The sequence below is a fragment of the Ischnura elegans genome, chromosome 7 (assembly GCF_921293095.1).
Source record: "Ischnura elegans chromosome 7, ioIscEleg1.1, whole genome shotgun sequence".
In the NCBI taxonomy this organism is placed as follows: Eukaryota; Metazoa; Arthropoda; class Insecta; order Odonata; family Coenagrionidae; genus Ischnura; species Ischnura elegans.
Genome location: NC_060252.1, coordinates 113506571 through 113527323, shown reverse-complemented (window position 1 = coordinate 113527323; position 20753 = coordinate 113506571). Strand labels below are relative to the sequence as shown.

Below are 20753 nucleotides of genomic sequence, written 5' to 3'. Positions count from 1 at the left end.
ACAAAGTGGACCGCTTTTTTATGAGCATTTTCATTGTGATGATTATGAGCTTTCTGAGCTCAAAGTGGACCACAGCATAATATCTAATCTTTTAGTAGATGCTAATTCCCGACCTCTTCCAGGAAGCTGGCTGTTCCTATTTAATTTGATGATGATCTCAAAATTCAAAAGATTTTGGTGTGTAGTGTGCTCAGTGGGAGATAAATTTTGTTCCATTGAAATAAGATCACAAAACCGATGCCTACTTTCAATCAACTTTGTCATCTTTACTTTTATCTCTCATTATATCTGTTGACATTATGAAAATAAATGAATGATTTATTAATTGCTCGAAATAAACTCACAAACTCACATGAATAATTTTGTTCTGAGAAGCAGGCAGTCATTAACAGCCGTACATGTTTATATTCTAGGCGAGGGAAGGACTATCAGACATCTCTTAGTTTGTTGCCTACATACCTGGAAACTTTGGGTATAATCACTAGCAATCTTGATCATGTGACCATGGATCAAGTTCTTCCTCTTCAAGAAATAACTGTTCACCTGATTGAAAATTACCCCAACTTTGATCGAATGAAGAACCACCAATGTGCAGAAACAGTGATTACTGTAACCTGTCAATTGATGAACAAAGGCTCTCTAGTTAATGTTTTCCTGGAAAATGTCTGTGAGTAGTGCTGATTTAGTTCTAATGTTTTAATTAAGAGTAAAATTTTATTGATAAGTTTCAACTCTTAAGAGAAATGTGGAAGTTATAGGATGCAATGTTGCTGTATGGCTTGCAGAATTTTCAATTTTGTTTAGATTTCAGGACCAGCTGTGGCTTACAGTAGACTCTCGTTATTAAAAAGTTCACAGGACCGAAAAGCCGGAGGTTCGTAATAAGGAAGTTCGTATGATAGTTTCTTTTAGGAATTGTTGAAAAAAAAAACATGGTTTGTCAAAATTTCGTCTCTCTTCAATCTCCTGAACTTACAATCACTCTGCAAAATAGCTTCAGATTCAAGTGTATAATGTACGTGCTTAAATTATGTGCTAAGATATTAAAACAGGCACATTTGTTTAATTTTCTCAATAGAAGAATGCGACATGACGCAATTGAGGGTTGATCTCCTGAATACATAAGTCCTCGATATACGAACAAGATGCATTCCTTCGAATTACCAGCGATGGATGGAGCAAGAAAGAAATACACAGTAGAATAGCGCAGGCGAAGAGGGCTTTCTACGAAAAGAAGAATCTTCTTACAGCTGAAAATACCAGCATAGAAGTAAGGAAACAATTCATCAGGTGCTACATATGGAGTATGTTTCTCTATGGAAGCGAGGCATTGGACGTTGACAGCAGCAGAGAAGTCAAGAGTGGAAGCATTCGAAATGTGGTGCTACCAAAGAATGATGAAGATAAAATGGATTGACCGTGTGAGTAACCATGAAGTGCTAAGGAGAGTAGGGGAAAAGAGAAGCCTCCTAAAAACATTAAGCAGAAGAAGGGACAACTTAGTTGGCCACATTTTGAGGCACGATGGTCTGATGAAGACAATCGTTGAAGGACAAGTGGAAGGGAAAAAGGGCAAGGGACGGCCCCGAATGAGTTATATCGGACAGGTTATAAAGGTTGTAAAAGAGAATAAATATGTATATATGAAGAGATTAGCGGATAGGAGAGAGAAATGGAGAGCTGCGTCAAACCAATCTTAGGATTGTTGACTAATGATGTTGATGATGCATTGCTTGAGACCTTGCTCATAAGTTGGTAAACCTATGCAGGGAGGGCATCGAGGAGTGCGGTTATCCTGCAGAATGAAACACTGCACAACAATGGTGTGCTGACTCGCTATGTGACGAACTGATCTAGCGGTGCGTGCAATGTGGATGGAGCCGAATAAAATGCACTGTCCGCGGGAAGGAAAAACAGGCAAAATGCTGAACAGTTACTGACTTGAAGAAAGTTCTGAGGTTTTCCCGGCGTATGATGTTGTTAAAGTTATTTTGGGTTTCCCACTGGATAAGATTCTCCATCTCTGCCGACGTTTCGATGGACGACACGACCATCGAAACATCGGCAGAGATGGAGAACCTTATCTGACTTCACAATGGATTTAATTGGCACTTTACTCAGTCTGTGCTGAAAGTGCGAGTTCCTTTACGCCGCACTGCGTCGCATTGGCCAACTCCTAAGGTGCCAAATTTGAAATTTTGGGAACGCTTGAATTTTTCTCATCTTTGTATCTCTGAAAGCTCGTAAATCGAATGTTCGTAAGAAGAGGACATACTGATTGTAATTTCTGTGTGGTTATGAATGGGTCACCATGATTTCACCGGAATGAAGCTTATCATATGATGTTGCGTGCATACTGAAGTACCTCTTACTGAAGAATGAGCCATAATTGATGCTCTTGGGCACAGTGCACGAGAAGGACTTTAACGTAGCGTAGTGTATATCTACCTAAATGCTTTTGTTTATTCGTGGAACTTCGTAATAAAGTTCATTTTATAACCACCACAATAGGGACTGAGGTTTGTAATACAGTGAGTCCTCGTTCTACGTCACCCCGTTTAACGTCATTTCGCGATAACGTCACGAAATTTTCGAGACCGTCATTAGTTTATCGCACCTACGTTTCGCGATAACGTCAAGTCTTTAAAATTTCTCGCAAAAAAAAGGCGAAGTGGCGGGCGTTGCGGGTTGTTCGTTTTGTGGGCGGTAATAAAGTCAGTCTAAGCAAAGTGTAAAACGGTGTGTTTATTGCTAATTGCGATTACGGTTTTTGCAAAAATTTCTGCAAAATGAATTCTTGCATAGGTGCGAAAGGTTTTACTTGACATAATGGTTTTCAGGAACCTAAAAAGTGATTTCAAGGCATTTTTCCGTGTAGAACTAGGAGTTTATGTCGTCACTCTTTTCACCGAGTTAACAATAATTTTGGTTTCTGTAACTGCGACGATGTTTCAGCGATGATGATGCCCATGCGAACAACATAGCGAAGCCGAAAAGCAAATGCTGGAAGATACAAAAATGAAGAAGGATTTACGTCACTGCTGCTATTGTCGTTGATGAAGACAGGAACTCGTATTTATGTGATAGTTTGGCATTCCCTCTGTAAAAAATGCCCCAGATATGATACGCTAACATTTTTTTCGCTTAGGAATTGTGAGGTCTAGGAGCCGATATTCACTTTTTACATTGTTTCTTATGGGATATTATGCTTCGATTAACGTCATTTCGTTTATCGTCACATTTTTCAGGAACGGTAAGTGACGTTAAGCGAGGACTCACTGTATTGTAAAAACAAAAATTTTGTAATAATATTTCTTTAACTATAGATTGGATGGGCCATTTTGTAGGGACCGATGATTTGCTTCGTAATAACGAAAACTTCTTAATAACAGTGTTCATATTGACGAGAGTCTACTGTAATAAAAAACTTACCCTTTTCTTTAACTCATTTCAACATGTCACACTAACACAGGGAGTAAGTTTTTTTAAATTCATCAGGACCACTAAAAAATGAGTAAAAATGAAATGAAGTTCATAGTAATATTCTGCATGGTAATGCTTTTAAGTAGAGATGTGCGAATAGTATCCGCGAATACTCGAATACTAGAAAGTATTCGATATTCGAGATCTCGAATAGTTATGCCAAAGGTACCGTCTCAAATACCTCGAATACTTTGAATTTCGCGTCATACTCTGTCGCTCGCACGTCGTTGGTGGCTGACTCGGAAAAATGAGAACTCTAGTCGTTTAGTGCATGCAGCGCCGTTTTAGGCAAGCTGACGAACTACATCAAATTCGCGGGTTAGAGCGGTGAAAAGAGTTCGGCGTGGGGAACCGAAATTGATCGGATGAAAAAAATCCGAAAATCCCAGGTGTCCCATCAGGAGAACCTCAGTTCTGTGGGATAGCAACATTGGCGCATTTCCCACAATCCGCTATCCCCCTCCATTCAGCGTTTGCCCCACCCCCTCCGACGATTTCCTCTTCCCCGAAATCAAACAAAAAGTCCCGGCTCGTGCAGGGATCGTATTACGAAGACCTCAGCTTTGAAAAAATATCAAGTTACCGGAAAATAATAGAATCGCGTTTCACCCTTCCCTCTTTCTCCCCACTGACCATTTTCCGGCATCCATCTTTTGATAAAATGAGAGGAGGTGTTTGCCATGTGTCCTTTGTGGCTAATAACGACAGGCACTTATTTTGAATCTTCCCCAGGAGATGAAACTACCTTAGGGAGGAACTCAGTGCCGTGGGATAGTTACATTGGCGCATTTCCCACGATCTGCTATCCCCTTCCATTCAGCATTCGCCTCACCCACTCTTGACGATTTCCTCTTCTCCAAAATCAAACAAAAGATCCCAGCTCGCGCAGGGATTGTATTACGAAGACCTTAGCTTCGAAAAAATATCAAGTTACGCGAGAAAAATATAAAGGTGTCTCGCGCCCACCCCCTTTTCTCACCCACTGACCTTTTTCTACCTACCTGCTTCGAATTTCCCCCTTTCTGGAGGTCAACTGCTGCATGAGTCATCTACTAGCCCGAAAGGTGTCTAACAATGACTTTCGGCAATTATTATTACACTTTTATTGGATTGAAATATTAGTAATGTGCGCGTAATTTAAAAAAGAATAAGACCAAACACGACATATTTCTGACTTTATTTAAGCATTTTAAGCAGGAAAATAAATACCGGGAAGACGAAGAAATACGACGGAGGCTTAGCATTTTGGCGTAATGCTCAAATAGGGTGGTTTCCTATTATTTTTTTATTGCCTAAATCGAAATATTGATACTCCTGAAGTACGTATTTAACGCTTTTAGAGTTTTATAAGACGATATCTATTTTTCGCGATTTAAATTAAAAGTGAAAATTTTCAAGCGCGCGAAAACGCGACGGGTAAGTATGAATGCCGGGAAAACTCCGCGTGACGTCGTTCTGGTTCCCGCTGCCGCAAGTGAGGTGACCTTGGGGCGAGGCTCTGAGCGCTATTACGACGCAGGATGCTAGCAGGTAGCCGAGTACCATGCTAGCTGGTAGCGCTTGGCTTAAATAAGGATTATTAATACCTTATCAAACAGACTGTGTTATTATTAAGACATGTTTCCCTGAGCTCTGTGCCTCATGCATGCATTGGTAACCTCAGACGATGTAAAAATCCTATCCTCTCGTGCAGAAACTGGGTCCCTGTGATGTCACGTGGAGTGGCATCGCATAGGCACCAATCTGGCCTTTCTCAAATGAGGTAAAATTGACCATTGCCATTGGTCTAAACCGGTATTTCTAGAGCGAAATAATTTGCATAATATGAATACAGTAATGGTGGGTAACGAATCACAATCAATGCCTTTCGTTTTCTTTAATGAAGGAAACTACCCTATTGTTTACATAAAATTAAAATATTCCATTAATCAGCTAAATTCCCGTTTGAATCCTTTAAAGGCAATCACTATGACTCGCCAAAATCCTGGGTTTCCTGCTGCATAGGCGACCTAGTCAAACATTTTCACATTCATCGTTTAGTATTCGAGGTATTCGAAATTCGAGGTATTCGAATATTCGAGCAATGATTTGATATTCGAATTCGAGAAATCTACTATTCGACCCATCCCTACTTTTAAGTTAATGTATATTTAAATTTTCTTAAAATGTAATCCACTTGTTTTTTACTTCCCAATTTTTTTAGCTCTTTCCTGAAAAGTGTTATACAACCTTCTTAGTGAAAAGAGAACATTTAATCAATAAATTTATTGCCTCATTTGGCACCAGTGGCGTAGCGAGGGGGTTGGGTCTGGCATTCCTCCCCCCCAAATATGAAAATTCAATTACTTTGCTTCTTCATTCAAGAAAACCAAACGTTGAAAGTTCACATATTAACAAAAGATTTCTTTGAAAAATGAAGTTGTTTTGATTATAAAAAGTGTTAAAATCAGCTCGAAAATTAGCTCTAAACCTCTCTTTTCTAACCTATATTTTTAATGTTAATAATTAAGGTTTTGGACCCTCCAAATGACATTCTTGGCTACTCCACTGTGTGGCACCTTTTAGTGACTTAAAAATGTATAATTTATTAATATAAAGCCATTCCAATCATTGCAAACCCTAAAAACTGAAAAAATGGTTGGTCCTCATTTAGTGCTTTAAAATTTTGTCCCCCCTGAAAAACGTTGAATCAGGATTCCACTGTATTCTGAACTAGCGTTCAAAGCTCGCCTACGTGCACCTGGAGTAGGCAGACCATGAATCACTTTGATTCTTTGAATGAGGACTTTTTTCCTAAAATTTTCCATATTTTTTGTTGTTAAAGTGCCTATATTTCCTAGATTTTACCTGGTTGATTCTATCTACTCTTGCTGAAATTTTGCGTGATATTCTGTTTTAATGATCAGGCATTCAAAGAGGAGAGGCTCTTATGCAATTGTAATTCATTCATCACTCGTGATCATAACAGCGATTATACTTAATCAAATTGCTCACTTAAATAAAAGTGATCTAAACGCAGAAAAAATCTTAATTTTGGAATATCCCAGGTCCTGTATGTTCCACATTTTGTTGTGGCATTTTGAGGAGGTAAGTGAGTGCTGAGGTCAATTGCTCCATGAGGTAAGGGTAGGGAGGGAATGGTGGATAGGAACTCTGGGGCAGCATTAGCCAACTCGTAATAAAAGGTACAGAGGAGGCCACAGCTTAATGCTCCATCTGCTGGACAAGAGTGTTGCTCTTGAAGTGTCCTTCATACAACTCTCAAGCAAGGATACGGCCAGTCATGGGGCTTTGTGGATGCCATGCTCTGATGCTGATTGTGACAGATTTCTCTCTTAAGTTTAGTTGTGTTTTGACTGACAGGCATCATAATATTAGTCAGGATAATTTATCTGCTCTGGCCAGTATTTGTGTTGAAATAAATACTATATAATATGCATTCAATCAAGTAAATTAGTTAATATGTATATGATTTTATTATTATTTCCATTCTACCTCGCCACAATTTTGTTTTAATTCTGCTCACTCTACGTACCTCCTGACTCTCACTACCAGTTCCAACCCTCTAGTCTGCCTCCTGCTAACCTCATCCTGAAGTTTCCTCTACCATTATACATATGTTTACACCAAGTGCATTCTTCTTTCTCTCATGCAACCAACTGCCACACACCTGTGAACTCATCTCAGATCGGCCATGGAGATCTTTGTGTTTTGTGTGCCAAACATTGAGAATATGTCACGGAGATTTCCATGTTTTCTTAACAAAACTTATTCTGCTTCTTTAATATGATTTAGTTACTTATGTTCCCGTTTTTTTTGTATTTGTGTATGTGCTTTCAATGATTTAGATTAATTTTACACCATTCAAATTTTGAATTTTTAAATGCATGTACATATTTAACTTTTAGAGGTTACTAACCTGTAACCTGTAATTCTTTTTCATGTCACAGTATATCAGGGTTTGTTACGCTCTTGCTCTTTCCCCATACAAATGGACATAGAGCTGTTGAAAGAAGAATTAAAGGACAGAGGCCAAAATGCATCTGCAGTCACTGGCAGTCTACAATATGTGCCATTTTGGCAGGCATTATTTACACCTAGCAGATCACAGACGAAAGGTATTTGTCTCCACTGTTCCTTTGCTATTTTGGGAACCTAAATCAAAACCATGAGGTAAATGTTCAACTTACATATATTGCCTCTTCAATTATTATCTCATTGTGGTTGCGGACTGCTCTAATATTTTATGCTTGCAAAATGGGGAACTTGCAAGAGTCATCGAATGCTATAAAAATATTTTGAACAGGTAAAACGGATATATAAGCTCGCAATAATACCTAAGTTTCTCCATTCACCTTAAAAGAAATAAAAAATTGACTCTAAAAACTGAACAAAATTTCTCTGAGCCGACCACTACAAGAAGACAACCAAGCTTTGCCGAGGGCAGGCATGATGTCATATGCACCTAAACTGCTGTAGGGAGTCAGGAAATACACTGAGTGCATGCTGTAAACATTGTTTTGAGGGAGTAGTTAGCAGCTCGTCATCACTTGTCAATGTGTAGTTATTCTTGGTAAGGTTTCCTATTGCTATTGTGCCACAATTATTTCTTGGGATATTAATAATGCAATATAAGGATGATGAAATAGAAGCATTTTACCTCATATATTTCGGTTATCAGAGAAATGGAAGATAATGTTGCAGCTCATTCGAATAATATATCAGAAATTGATTCCACGACCCTCATGGTACATATTTATAATGACATTTCATTGCTATAAGTCGGCAGAAAATCGCAATGTAAAAGAAACTTGTAATATAAGAGGATAATCGGTATAATGCATGAATGCCTTAATTTTTCTGGTTTATTGGGATGTTCCATGCTTCTGTGCATTTTCTAACCATGTACTACCCTGTTTATTCCATTTTCATCTAGTTTTATGTTTTGGCCAAAACACTTATTACTTGACACACTTATAGATATTCAAGGGTTCTTCAGAAAGTACCTTCGCCAAAGATTTACTTGTGGAAATATCTGGTGTTGGCCTCAAGAATTATATACCAACACGTCTTTAGATGCATCGACTATAATATGTTTCAACAGGGTCACTAGCCCCTACCTTTGCAACAAGGGAGTTCAACACAGCAGTGATGGCATAAATGACTCTTATTGGTGAGATGAAATATGAACTGAATATGATTTGAAATATGAACTTTATACCATTGAATGATCACCGACCCAATTAAAAATCATCGTTGGACTCACTTTTGAGTTGAGGAGGCACGTTTGAAGGCCCTTGTAGCCTTAACCTTATGATGCTTACTAGGGACGGTCGGATAGGATACCTCAGATCCAAATATCCACGAATAATGCACTTCACCTTAATGTACTTTGGATCCAAATTTGTAGAAGAAATTGAATCTGAATCGGAATTTTTCAATCATTGCTTTCGTGATTGCAACGTCCCATAAGTCATTCCTCCCTTCTCATACGCCGTTGCACTACGATGCTTGTCCTACTCACGATCAATTTTTTTAAAAGCTCTTGTAAGAGCATTGCTATAGAATTTCAGCTGGGGAAAATTTTTAAGCAAAACACGACAGACACATAGCGTGAATCTTCCCAAGAGATTGGACAACAATCAGGGAAATCTCTGCGCCGTAAGAAAATAACCACGGCGTAGATTTCACAAAATCACCCCTGGCCCTCCATCAGCCCATTCCTTTGAAGTTTTTTTCCTTTCCAAGACCCCACGGACCATAAATCACTTGCCTCAAAGGAAAATATCAATTTACGCGGGAACATCAAAACTTGTTTCATCTCTACCCCATCTCACCAACTGACCTTGTTCGATCTCCCAGCTTCAATTCTCCCTGTTTCTGGAGGCCAAATGCTAGGTGAGTCACCTACTGAGCCCGAAGATATCTCAATAGCTTTCAATAATTGTATGACATGCACAAGATTCAAAGAATAAAGAGATCTAATGCGACACCTATCTGACAGAATTGAAGTTTTTTAAGCTCTAATTGATTGACTCAAAGATATATACAGTTACAACAAGGCTACCAATACTCAAAATAGTCCAAACAGCACGATTTCGGAAGAAACAAGCGTAGCATTAGTGCATTCAAACAAGACGAGACAGTCTGGAAACTGCAGGCAACTCCAACTGCTTATGTCACATTGCTGCGCCTTTGCCCCTATGCTTTGAAGACAACGACGTCACATGCAACATCGGACGTGTTCTTCCCTTGCTCCTTCGCCATCAGCCTCGTTGCGGAGGAAAGACGGAGGGAGCGAGCTCCTTCCCCTCTAACTCTCCTTCAGCGCTCTTCACTTATGAGCATTTCTGATTTCTTCTATCTGCCATTCAGTCAAACAATGTACACACTCCTTTGAATTTTTTAAACAGCAGGTTTTGACACCAATATAATTTTTAATCGCAATAACCCTTATAATAGCGTCTGAAGATGATTTTTGAAAAAGCAGGCCCTTAGCGTAATGGAAATTACTTGGCAAGATAGATGTTGACTATTGACCAGTTATTGTCCTTCAAAACTGTGCTTTTCTCTACGTTTGATAAGCAAGTACAGTAAAACCTACAGCAAGTACAGTTGGTTACCTTTTTTCCTAATTACTGTTAGGTATTCTCTCATATGGAACAAAATGGCCATAGCTAATGATTAACGTGTTACTTTACTGTGTTAATTACAGCATATTAAAGGCGTATAAGACAAAAAATAAGGGTGAAACATTTATTGCTGAAAATTTCATTCCATGTAGGTAACCACGGCTGCATTAATGGTCTCTAGTTGTCTCAGTATGATTTGCGGAGGTAGTTCGGCCATCTCAGGGGTATCTCCTAGTGGAGGTTTTACGAGATAAAGAGGTTCACTATATAGAGGTTTGCCTATAAATTTGCATGTAAATCTGACGGGACCGTAGGGATGGTATGAAGAATGGAGGTTTATGATGTAAAGAGGTTCACTACATAGAGGTTTTACTGTACTAGATGCAGTATAAATGCCGCTCGTATGCCCACTCGTAGCAGTAAATTTAGCATGCCATCTGGAGCAAAATACCCCGTGCGATCTTTTCGACATGTTCACATCTGAGGTACCTACCGACGTGACGACGATGCTTACGAGTAAGAAACACAAACAGGAGCATTTCAAAAATACGCCACCAAGGGAGAAACTCCCCCGCCTCCCGCTTGTTTTTGATCTTGATTTTTAGATGACTGACTCTCACAGAAAACCAAGGCCACTCAGTTCCTCTTGGGCTAGCGACCGGAGATAGGGAGGAGGGGAAGATAAAAAGTTTGCGTAAGAGGCGCACCCCATTTTCGGCTGCAATTTATGGGAAAAAAGGTGCGCCTCTTACACGCGCTTATACAGTATTTTGCTTCAAATTGAAAGTAATCAACATGTCTCACAAACAAAGCTCTCAAAACTGATGGCAACTCATACAAACAAATCAACAATTGTTTCAGGTAATTTTTCGGCACAGATGACATCATCGGCAGTGGCTTGGGGGGTGAGGGAGTTTTCAACGCACTTTAAAATTCGTTATATTTGTCATTGAATATTTCGCAAAGAAAACTCAGATTTACATGCGGTATTCTTTGTTGAATTCAGGAAATAATTTTCTGTCCGTCTGTAAAATAAAAAAAAATTCATGCAAGTTCCCCATTCTGATAGTGTTTATATTTTTCACTGTTGGGGTTTTTGATTTTTCATGCATTGGGACTACAGAAAAACCTTTATTTTTCACTTCTTATTGGAAAAATATAAACTGTTGGTAAATTTTATCCTGAGTAAACTGAATTCATTAAAAGTAAATATTTGAAATGAGTGGGTGGATCGTGTTATTTGAAATGTATTTGCTACAATAGAAGAAAATTATTAGTCACTGAAACAAAAGTATCGCTGAGATATGTGTTGTTAGAACTTAAATATCGATATAGATTGATAGATGTTCCTAAGAATTGTCTCATGCTAATTGATAGGGGTATCAATCAATATGATTTACACTTTGGGATGGATTATCTGGGGGCTATTTCACATCCATGCATGGGCATAAATATGTGCAGTTGATATGACACAGTGATTGAAAATCCTAATGATTGCTATCTTTTGTGTAGCCAATTGCAATATGAATGTAGGTACTTATTTAGGTGAATGATCATTATCTCCTTTGCTTTCCCCATGCTAAGAATGAAAGAGGTGACGTGGGAATTTTGGCGAGTTCCTTTTAGTTGAGGTGAAGCACTAGGAGTGAGGCTTGGACATACATTTTACGTGAGCTATCTTGTGAGACCCAGTTGGGTTAAATCCCAAAGATCAGTGAGGGATGGTACCTGCGTAAAGCAAGGTATCTTGTGGAGGTACATACATAATTAGCTGTAAGTTAGCCCACACATGCCTACTCATTGGTCTCTTTTAAAGCTCTATAATGCAGAATTCCACACTAGGGTGCTACAAAGCATACTGCTCTGGGGTGCATCCCATCACCTGGGTGAAATTTTCAAATTGCAAAAACGAATAATAAGAATCATTACTTTCCATCAAATTAAATCTCCCTCCAAGCCCATTTTCCATTTCTTAAAAATCCTCCCACTCCCCTGCATATATTTACTTCAGCTTATTTTACATGTTAGGAAAAACCTGATTCGGTTCTCCACTAATTCTGATATCCATTCTCATAACGCAAGAAGGAAAAATGACCTGCATTGTTTCTGTATAAGAACTGAAAGGTTGAAATGTGGCCCAAATGAAATGGGAATCAGAATTTGCAATAAATTACTTAAGAAATTGAAAAATATGCAAAGTGCCAGTCTCCTCAAGGTGAAACTTAAAGACTTTTTACTGGAAAAAATGTATTACTCAGTAAATGAATTTATGAGTGATGACTCTCTCGAGTCTTAAAGTATTTCCATTTCCATGTACAGTTCATGCCACTTATGTAAAGTCGTCTGTGTTTTTTAATATTTATTTTTTAATTCCCTGCATTATGTATCTAAATTTCTTTTTGACGTGCCATATATCGGTTATGTTTTTCTATGTATCTGATCTATCATGGCAAATAAAGCATTATTATTATTATTATTTTCTGTGCATAATTTCAGAAAAATATGATTTGACAGTAGCTCTTTCTTCAAATTAGGAATTGATGCCTCAGATTATGAGAAAACCTTGCAGTTATTGTTTCACCAGTTCATCTCATCGACGCAGCTTTTGCTGAGCAGACTTGATTTGTCTCTCGTCAAGGAGGAGGATGACATAGGGGTTTGTTTTTGCTTTCCTGCCATTATTCATTTTGAAAATCTGGCAGGACCGTTTAGCTTATCAAAAGTAACAACTTTTATTTTATAGGAAGTATCTCCTGTGGAAGCGAAGAAAAAATGTTTGCGACCCAAAAATGAGTATGGTCTTGCATCTTCTACACCCAAGGATTTTGTCATTTTTTGCAATTTGGTTTCTATAGTCTCCAAAGTATTTCCCAGAGTGGAGATGCACTTGATGGAAGACCATCTGATTCACATAACTCTAGTGATAATTGGCTATTCAGAAGACTTACCGTTGATCAGTGGCTTTTATAAGCTATTGGAGTCCTGTCTCCTTGTGTACACTGAGCTGAAATACTTTGAGGTAAGTTTTGTATCAATTACAGTGAAACATCTCTTTAGCGGAATCTCTCAGGACAGCAGTTTTTAAGACAGCATTCCGCTTAACTCAAGGTCTGACGACTCAAAAATGACCCCGAAGGTCAAATCACGTCTATTACATGCGTCGCCTGAAAGGTTGGCTTGACTCTAATAGGGTAGTTTCCTTCATCAAAGAAAACGAAAGGCATTGATTGCGATTTGTTACCCACCATTATTGTATTCATAATATACAAATTATTTCGTTTTAGAAATACCGGTTTAGACGAATGGCAATGGTCCATTTTTATCCTCATTTGATAAGGGCCAGATTGGCGCCCATGTGATGACACTCCACGTGACGTCACAGGGACCTAGTTTCTATAGGAGAAGATAGGAGTTATACATCGTCTGAGGTTACCAATGCATGCATGAGGCGCAGAGCTCAGGGAAACATGTCTCAATAATCACTTATTAAAACTGGCTAAGGTCGGAAAGTTTTCTTCGTTTGATAAGGTATTAATAATCCTTATTTAAGCCAAGCGCTACCAGCCAGCAGGGTACTCAGCTACCCGCTAGCAGCCTGCGTCGTATCAGCGCTAAGCCTCGCCTCAAGGTCACCTCACAGGGCGGCAGCGGGTACCAGAAATACGTCGTACGGAGAGATTTCCCGGCATTCATACTTACACGTCGCATTTTCGCGCGCTTAAAATTTTCACTTTTCATTTAATCGCGAAAAATAGATATTCTCTATCGTAACAGGCTCAACTTTGTGGAGGTTCATTCTAATAAATAAAAGCGAACAAACTATGTATAAATCCACCAATTTATTTATGTGGTACTACTAGTTTCGACGTAGCGGCGTCATCATCAGGTACAAAGGCTACAAAGAAACTTAAGCTACTAAGAAAAGAAATAAATAAATTGGTGGATTTGTACATAGTTTGTTCGCTTTTATTTATTAAAAATAGATATCGTCATTTAAAAATCTAAAAGCGTGAAATACATACTCCAGGAGTAATAATCTTTCGATTTAGGCAATAAAAAAATAATAGGAAACCACCCTATTCTACATGTTATAGACGAAATTGTGATGAAATAACGAAAGACCAGCATCGCATTGTGGTTTAACTTGTTTATTTGAAGAAATTAACATAAAAAGTGATCCATGCAATAATCATATTAGCTGTCATTTTTGTCTGTTTTTCCTGTATAACACAACTCTCTACGTTGCCAATAGCCCCATGTAAGCCACTAAATAAATCAGTGTTACCTTTGTTGAGACTACATTCTGCTAGTTTTATTAACGAAACCAACATTTCTCGGTAGGATGTTTTGTTTTCTTTACATGTTACGGTTATATTTACTTCATCGGATTCATAGGTTTCGTCTTCTTTTATACTGTCTGTCAAGGAAGCGAAACATTGTTGTTGATGTTTTAATACTTTCCCTGCCAAATTAATCCAATTGATGGCATTCAGCCCTGATATTTTTTTGATTGCCACGGACACTGTATTTGCAGTATCTGCAGCTGCTAATAATGATTGCATAATGTACATCCTACATAGTGCCTTTAAGAAATCTACTTCCTGCCTGATCCATTGGCTGATTGATGCTATAATATAGTTGAGTTTAAAGTTGTGTTTACCTGGAAACCAGGATAGCTCCACATTTGCAAAGCAAATTTTAGAATGACAGATTGCATTATCAAGGAAAAGTTTGACCTCCCTACCTATCCTCTTCATTTCGGCATTGAAACTTTTAATCCACTCTTCCATGATTGATGACATGTTCCATGCTTTTTTTATTATTTCTCCATTTGATCAGTTCTGAAAATTGTGCAGTATGTTTTTTTTGATACCATATCTTTTATGTTTCAAATATCGAAAACCGATTTTTAATTTTTGTGTTCCGTCCTATTATGAGAGAAAACACTCATTTAGTTAAATTTATACATGTTATTTAACCCACATTCATTCTTTCTAAAAAACATATCGACACAAAGAGTTTTCACTCATGTGAGCTATCCATGACAGAATGCTACGATTTAATTACATAACAAGGCAAATTAGGCAGTTGCCTTTGTAGCGCATGAGTTTAATTTCATTTGTTTTTTTGCTGGTCATTCCTAGGTATCATAAAATGTAGATCATCAATTTATGTAAAATATGTATGTTTTAGTTTTATTATAGAAGTTAAGTTTTTCAGGCAAACAAAATACATATGTTTGAATGCGTGTCTTTCCCTCATTCTGCCTACTGGACCACTGGTGTGGTGTTCAGATCGCAGTGACTGAACCTGTAAGAGCATTTTGAAATATTGTTTTGAAAGTAAAAGCTCTATCAAAAAATTAAGTTAAATAGATATTGTTATCGTAAAACGAAATTATATGCTGTAAAATACTCTTGAGCATTGTGAAAATAATCGACAAAGGTATGTATTGTGAAAATAAAATCAAATATTTACTTACAGCTGTGTAAGTAGCAAAGTTTTGGTAAAGTTTCTAGAGAGTGTTCAGTTATTATTACATTGTTTTACTTCTTAGGGCATGAAAAACCCAGGAGAATCAATTAATTTGAGTCCAGCTGATGGTGGCAAAGTTAACAAAGACAAACTACTTTCCAAGCTGAAGAAATTTCTGCAAAATATGTTGGTGCGGATGAAGCATTATAAGGGTGACCTGAAACTTTCATGTCTCCAAGTTCTTCTGGCCACACCAACGCCAATCATTAGGATCATACTACCTCATCTTGTGTCACCCATGAAGGTATGTATGTACCTGCGTGAAGTTTCCTAATGGCAGGGAGGCAATATCTCTTCAGAAGGAAAACATTAAGGGAATTTGGCATGGATAAATTTTTCATGGATTATCAACTTCAAGAGTTTTCCCACTCATATTGTACCTCATCTTGCAAAGTGACTTCGTTTAAAATAACTCGGACTTAAAATACATGAAAATCTAACTTTAAGGTTGCAGTTTTACTCGGAGAAAATTCAAATTCATTGAATGGATTGGCTGACATGTATTCAGAAATTCTGGGTATCTTAATTTCCCATTAGGCTATACTCAGTTGATATTAATTATTGTTTGCTCCAAGAGGCATGATTAATGAAATAATTAGCAACCACCCTATTTATTACGCTTTGAAATGGTAATGCAGTAGAGAAATCAATTGTTTTCAGCCCTGAGCTCATAAGGAGACATTGCAAGAGTGATGTTTGGGATCTGAATGTCAATTTTATTTTATGAAACTTTAAAAATGGTGTAGAAAAAATATCACAACTTTCTTCTGTGGGTTTGAGAGATATTCCCATGTAAAGATTTCACACACCATGACTTTCCTCGAGTAATCGCTTCCCTTCAGCAAGTGACCTGGCCGTGGTTTCAGGTGCATTTGCTTCTGTGGCTTTTGCCGTGTGTGTTCATGGTTCAAGTCCCAGTGGAGTCTATTTTTTTCTTTCGTAAAAATTTAGAAATTAAATTTTGCAACTCATCCCCTTCCATTAAAGTTATGTAGTTGCTTTGCTATTTTTTTATTTTGAAATCAGTTTATGGATTTTAAGTGAAGATGGATGAGATTAAACAGGGTTCCCACTCAACGGTGAAAACCTTAAAACCGTGAATTTCGTCTACCACAAAAAAACCTGGAAAAAGCCGTAAATTTCGTCATATAACCTTAAAAAATCTCTCAAACATGATTTTAGAACTACGATTGACGGATCAAAAGAAAAATCGATACATTGGTCATGTTTCAAGGCCGAGTCACATACAGACACTCTCCACAAATTTTTCTGCACACGTATATTCCAAGCACAATTATTGGTTTGTGTGCCATGACGACACATTGACCTTAAGCCTGTACCAAAGACTGGTAACCAAAGAATTCATTAACCCTGGCAAAAAATCAGACACTTCTTAATTTTCCTGGCACCTGGGTCCCTCCATTTTCCCGCTGACAACCTTTAGCGAGAGCTGAATTTGGCAAACAATATGTGACGTCATTAAAGAGATAACACTTTCATTGCTGTGTTTGCATTCACGGCGTCTGTCGCGTTTGGTAAATTTTTAGTTAACGTGCGGCCGATGATGGTTATGCGATCAATATTTCTGCCTAAAAGGTTTATCTAATAACCGTGAATTTGACGACATCTAGACCGTGAAAATCTGGAAAAACCGTGAATTTTATGTTTTAGTCTGAGTGGGAACCATGTACTACTAGTGATAACGGAAGTTGCAGCTGCATCGTCAAAATGCCCGAGTCGAAAAATAAGACCATTTGATTGAAGTTCTTTTGCTCAGTTACTCCGGCCTGGTTCAGGATCGTCTATTTTGTTAAAATAAATTAGGTTTCATCGATATTTTTTAAAATAATGCTCAGAATGCAGACACTTCTGTGGCTCTACTTTTAAAGTTATGCTTTTACAACCTTCATGTGTCGATCATAATTAAATTTCCACTTAACGAAGTGACTTGATGTCTATTGCATCTTTCATTTACTTTTACCTCATGAAGTACATAATTAGATTGACGGATCCAAAGAAAAATAGGTCAGTCACTCGCACATACCAACTGTCCACGCATTTATCTGCACACGTATATTCGAAGCGCAATTATTGGTCCGTGTGCCATGGCGACATATCGATCTTGAGCCTGTGATTGGTAGACCGGTAAACAAGGTGTTTGTTAACCCTGGGGAAAGATCAGATACTTCTTCACTGGGGTTGACTCATGCAATCTCTACTTCCTTCATGTCCGCTCCCACTCCCCCAACTGCCTTCACTTCCACAAATCCCTTCCGGTACAGTTTGACCTTGACTGGTCAACATCAAACATCATCATCGTAAGCATGCCTGAGTGTGGCATAATCCTCGGTTCCCTTGAGCTGTATTCAACCGCACACGAGACCGTGGCAATAAATGCACTTTTACAATAAGAAGCATACATTTAAAGGTTGTGGATAACATTTTTCTTAACTCATGATTGGTTAACTGTTGAAGAATCTTTTAAAACTAATAAAGAATTTTTTTCTCACCACCTATTGTCTCTTTCAATACTAGAGACTACTAATCTAAGTAAATTTGAAACATTCCTTGACAGCAAGTAAATAAAATAAATCCATTTTATGATGGGGATTCTAATGGAAATTATAGGCTCGGTGTAGTCTAGCATTAAAATGCAATAATTCTGGTGGTTTGCATCCAATTTATCGATATAGAAAGAGGTCATGGAAAACATTGAACGAAAGTGTGAATCGTGCACGGATAGTCCCCAACATGGATATACTGCAGCCGGATAATCAGGAGCTGCTGTACATATCTCATTGTTATTAAGTTACATTGGACAAAAGCTGATTGAACTGTTCAAGTTTGTTGGTACGCAGATTCTGTATTGTTGGAGGACTAGATATGGTCTCTTCAGCCATATTGTCTTCTACCTCCCTATCACTCCAGAAGTTTTTAAGAATGAAACATTGCTCGCGCAATGCATCTGACAGCGCATGCAGTAGAATCCAAGGAGCCACCTCTGAGATGCCGTTATCTAAAGGAAATGATATGAAAATATGTGCTTGATGTGCGCATTTAAAAGAATAATTTGCTAATGTATATTATCTTACCTATGTTGTGAATATAATGCTAGAGAAGGTTGCTGCGGTCTTAAAGGTTTGTATGATTCCCTTGTCCTAAGGCTGTGTCTTGCTCATGGTGTTTGGTTCCAAAAATAATAACTTGACATTATTCTGGTCAAGGCCTTCCAAATTGTGGATAGCAGTATTGTTGAAATGACACATTGCAATATTTCCACTTATAGATTTATTTTACACTACGCGTTTCATCGTTACAGCGACATTTTCAAGTGTGAAAAAAGTCTTAAAGATTTTCCTTATATATCATGGTGCTTTAAAGTCCCCCTCACCCTGCCTAAGTTCGAGACCCTAAAACGACCCTCCAACCCCCCCCCCCCCCACAGCCTTCAATATGCTCACTTCTCGTCACCCAAACCCCATTCTCCATCTTACTCCCACCCTCCCCTCAAGCACCATGATATATAAGGAAAATCTTTAAGACTTTTTTCACACTTGAAAATGTCGCTGTAACGACGAAACGCGTAGTGTAAAATAAATCTATAAGTGAAAATATTGCAATGTGTCATTTCAACAATATTACGAACTTCCACCACATCGTGCCTAACATCATACAAGATGTGGATAGCAGCTTTATCAGTTATCAGCTGGACATTTCTTTTTATCTCCAGCGCATTTCCACTCAAGATATAGACCTAACTAATTCCAATATTTCTTGACACTCTTATTACTGTTTATACATCTGTTTTCTTATCTCATTCCATTTTGCTTGCAGACTGTTTTTGAAATCGGTTGCAGCAATTACAAGATGGCTGATGCTGGGATAGGCGCTTTGGAAAAATGGAATGTTGAACTCCCCTCTTCGGAATGGGACCCCGTGCTTAGGCAGATACTGCCATCTCTGAACTCATTCATTAAGATTGGAGGTAATTTTTAGCTGCTTCTCATCTGTTTGCTGTTGCTATGCTGACATTGTGATTGCAAATTTCTTACTCCTCAGCAATGCCCCCTCTGAGCCACTTCACTCCTCTCAAATGCCCCTTCTGTTTTTTTTTCTGTTGTGTGGTAAGACTAGCAAAGCAACCTGCACTTATTACTAAGATTTGTTAGCGCTTCTATTTATCAACATGGCGATCCCTTCCATCGTCAGTTGAGCTTATTTCTGCTTTTCTGCTTCAATTGCCAAGAGTGCACATGCAAATGCAAATAGCTTTGTTGATGATCGTTGATGATTAGATTTTCAATTATGATTGAAATAGAAAATAATTCAGATAATTAAACCAGCAATTCTATTCAGGATTAAATAAACATGTATAATTCCTCAATCACGATGAATGCGACTTTTTTCCTCATAGAACTTTTACTTTACCTTCGTTCTTCCCTCCACTTTGCTAGGTTTTGACCCTTTCTTTGTTTTCTTGGGGCAGACATATTCACTTTTTTTATCACTTCGCTCCTTTTTTTGGCATTGTTTGGCAGTCGGCATCTGAATGATTTCAAGCACTGTTGCACTAATGCGGTGGCAGACACTGGAGACTTCAATTTGTTCCTTATGTTCCTCATGCACACCGGCCACGGAGGGGAAAATTTCCCCTCTCATCCCTCTAGGACCTCTTTCAAGGTCTTTGCAACAGTCTAGACTCAGGGAATAGCGTATGAAAGCAATCCGTTCTATTTCAGACAGAGCGCTCGGGGCGAGAGAAGTGAGAACTAAGATGACTGCGGCCGCTGTCATTGGTGCCCATTTTGGGACTGAAATCCCTCAAAACTCTCATTTTTCATTCCTTAACCCTAATAAGGGCAACATGTTTTTCTGACGTAATCGGACAAGGTGAGTCCAATGGACTCTTTAAACTTATGCTTTTAATTTAAACTATTAAACAGTGAAAAATATTACTTTTCACATCAATTTGTACATATTGTGCACTATAGAATCATTTAACATAAAATTGGCTATTTTGTATTTAACAAAAGTTTTACATGTGCCCCTGATATAAAATCAGTGTTTCTTTTGCAAAAAAAGGCAGTTAGAATACTAACTAAT

General features: G+C 38.1%; 1 protein-coding gene across 1 annotated transcript in view; it reads left to right on the top strand.

Annotated features, from left to right (window-relative positions):
• The window catches only part of LOC124162866 (DNA-dependent protein kinase catalytic subunit-like), a 299017-nt gene that overhangs the window by 51806 nt on the left and 226458 nt on the right, over positions 1–20753 (top strand). The window contains exons 9-14 of the mRNA XM_046539551.1: positions 414–667; positions 7434–7601; positions 12650–12771; positions 12859–13134; positions 15673–15894; positions 19485–19635. Of these exons, the coding sequence (XP_046395507.1) occupies positions 414–667; positions 7434–7601; positions 12650–12771; positions 12859–13134; positions 15673–15894; positions 19485–19635 (1193 nt within the window). The remainder of the gene's footprint in view (positions 1–413; positions 668–7433; positions 7602–12649; positions 12772–12858; positions 13135–15672; positions 15895–19484; positions 19636–20753) is intronic.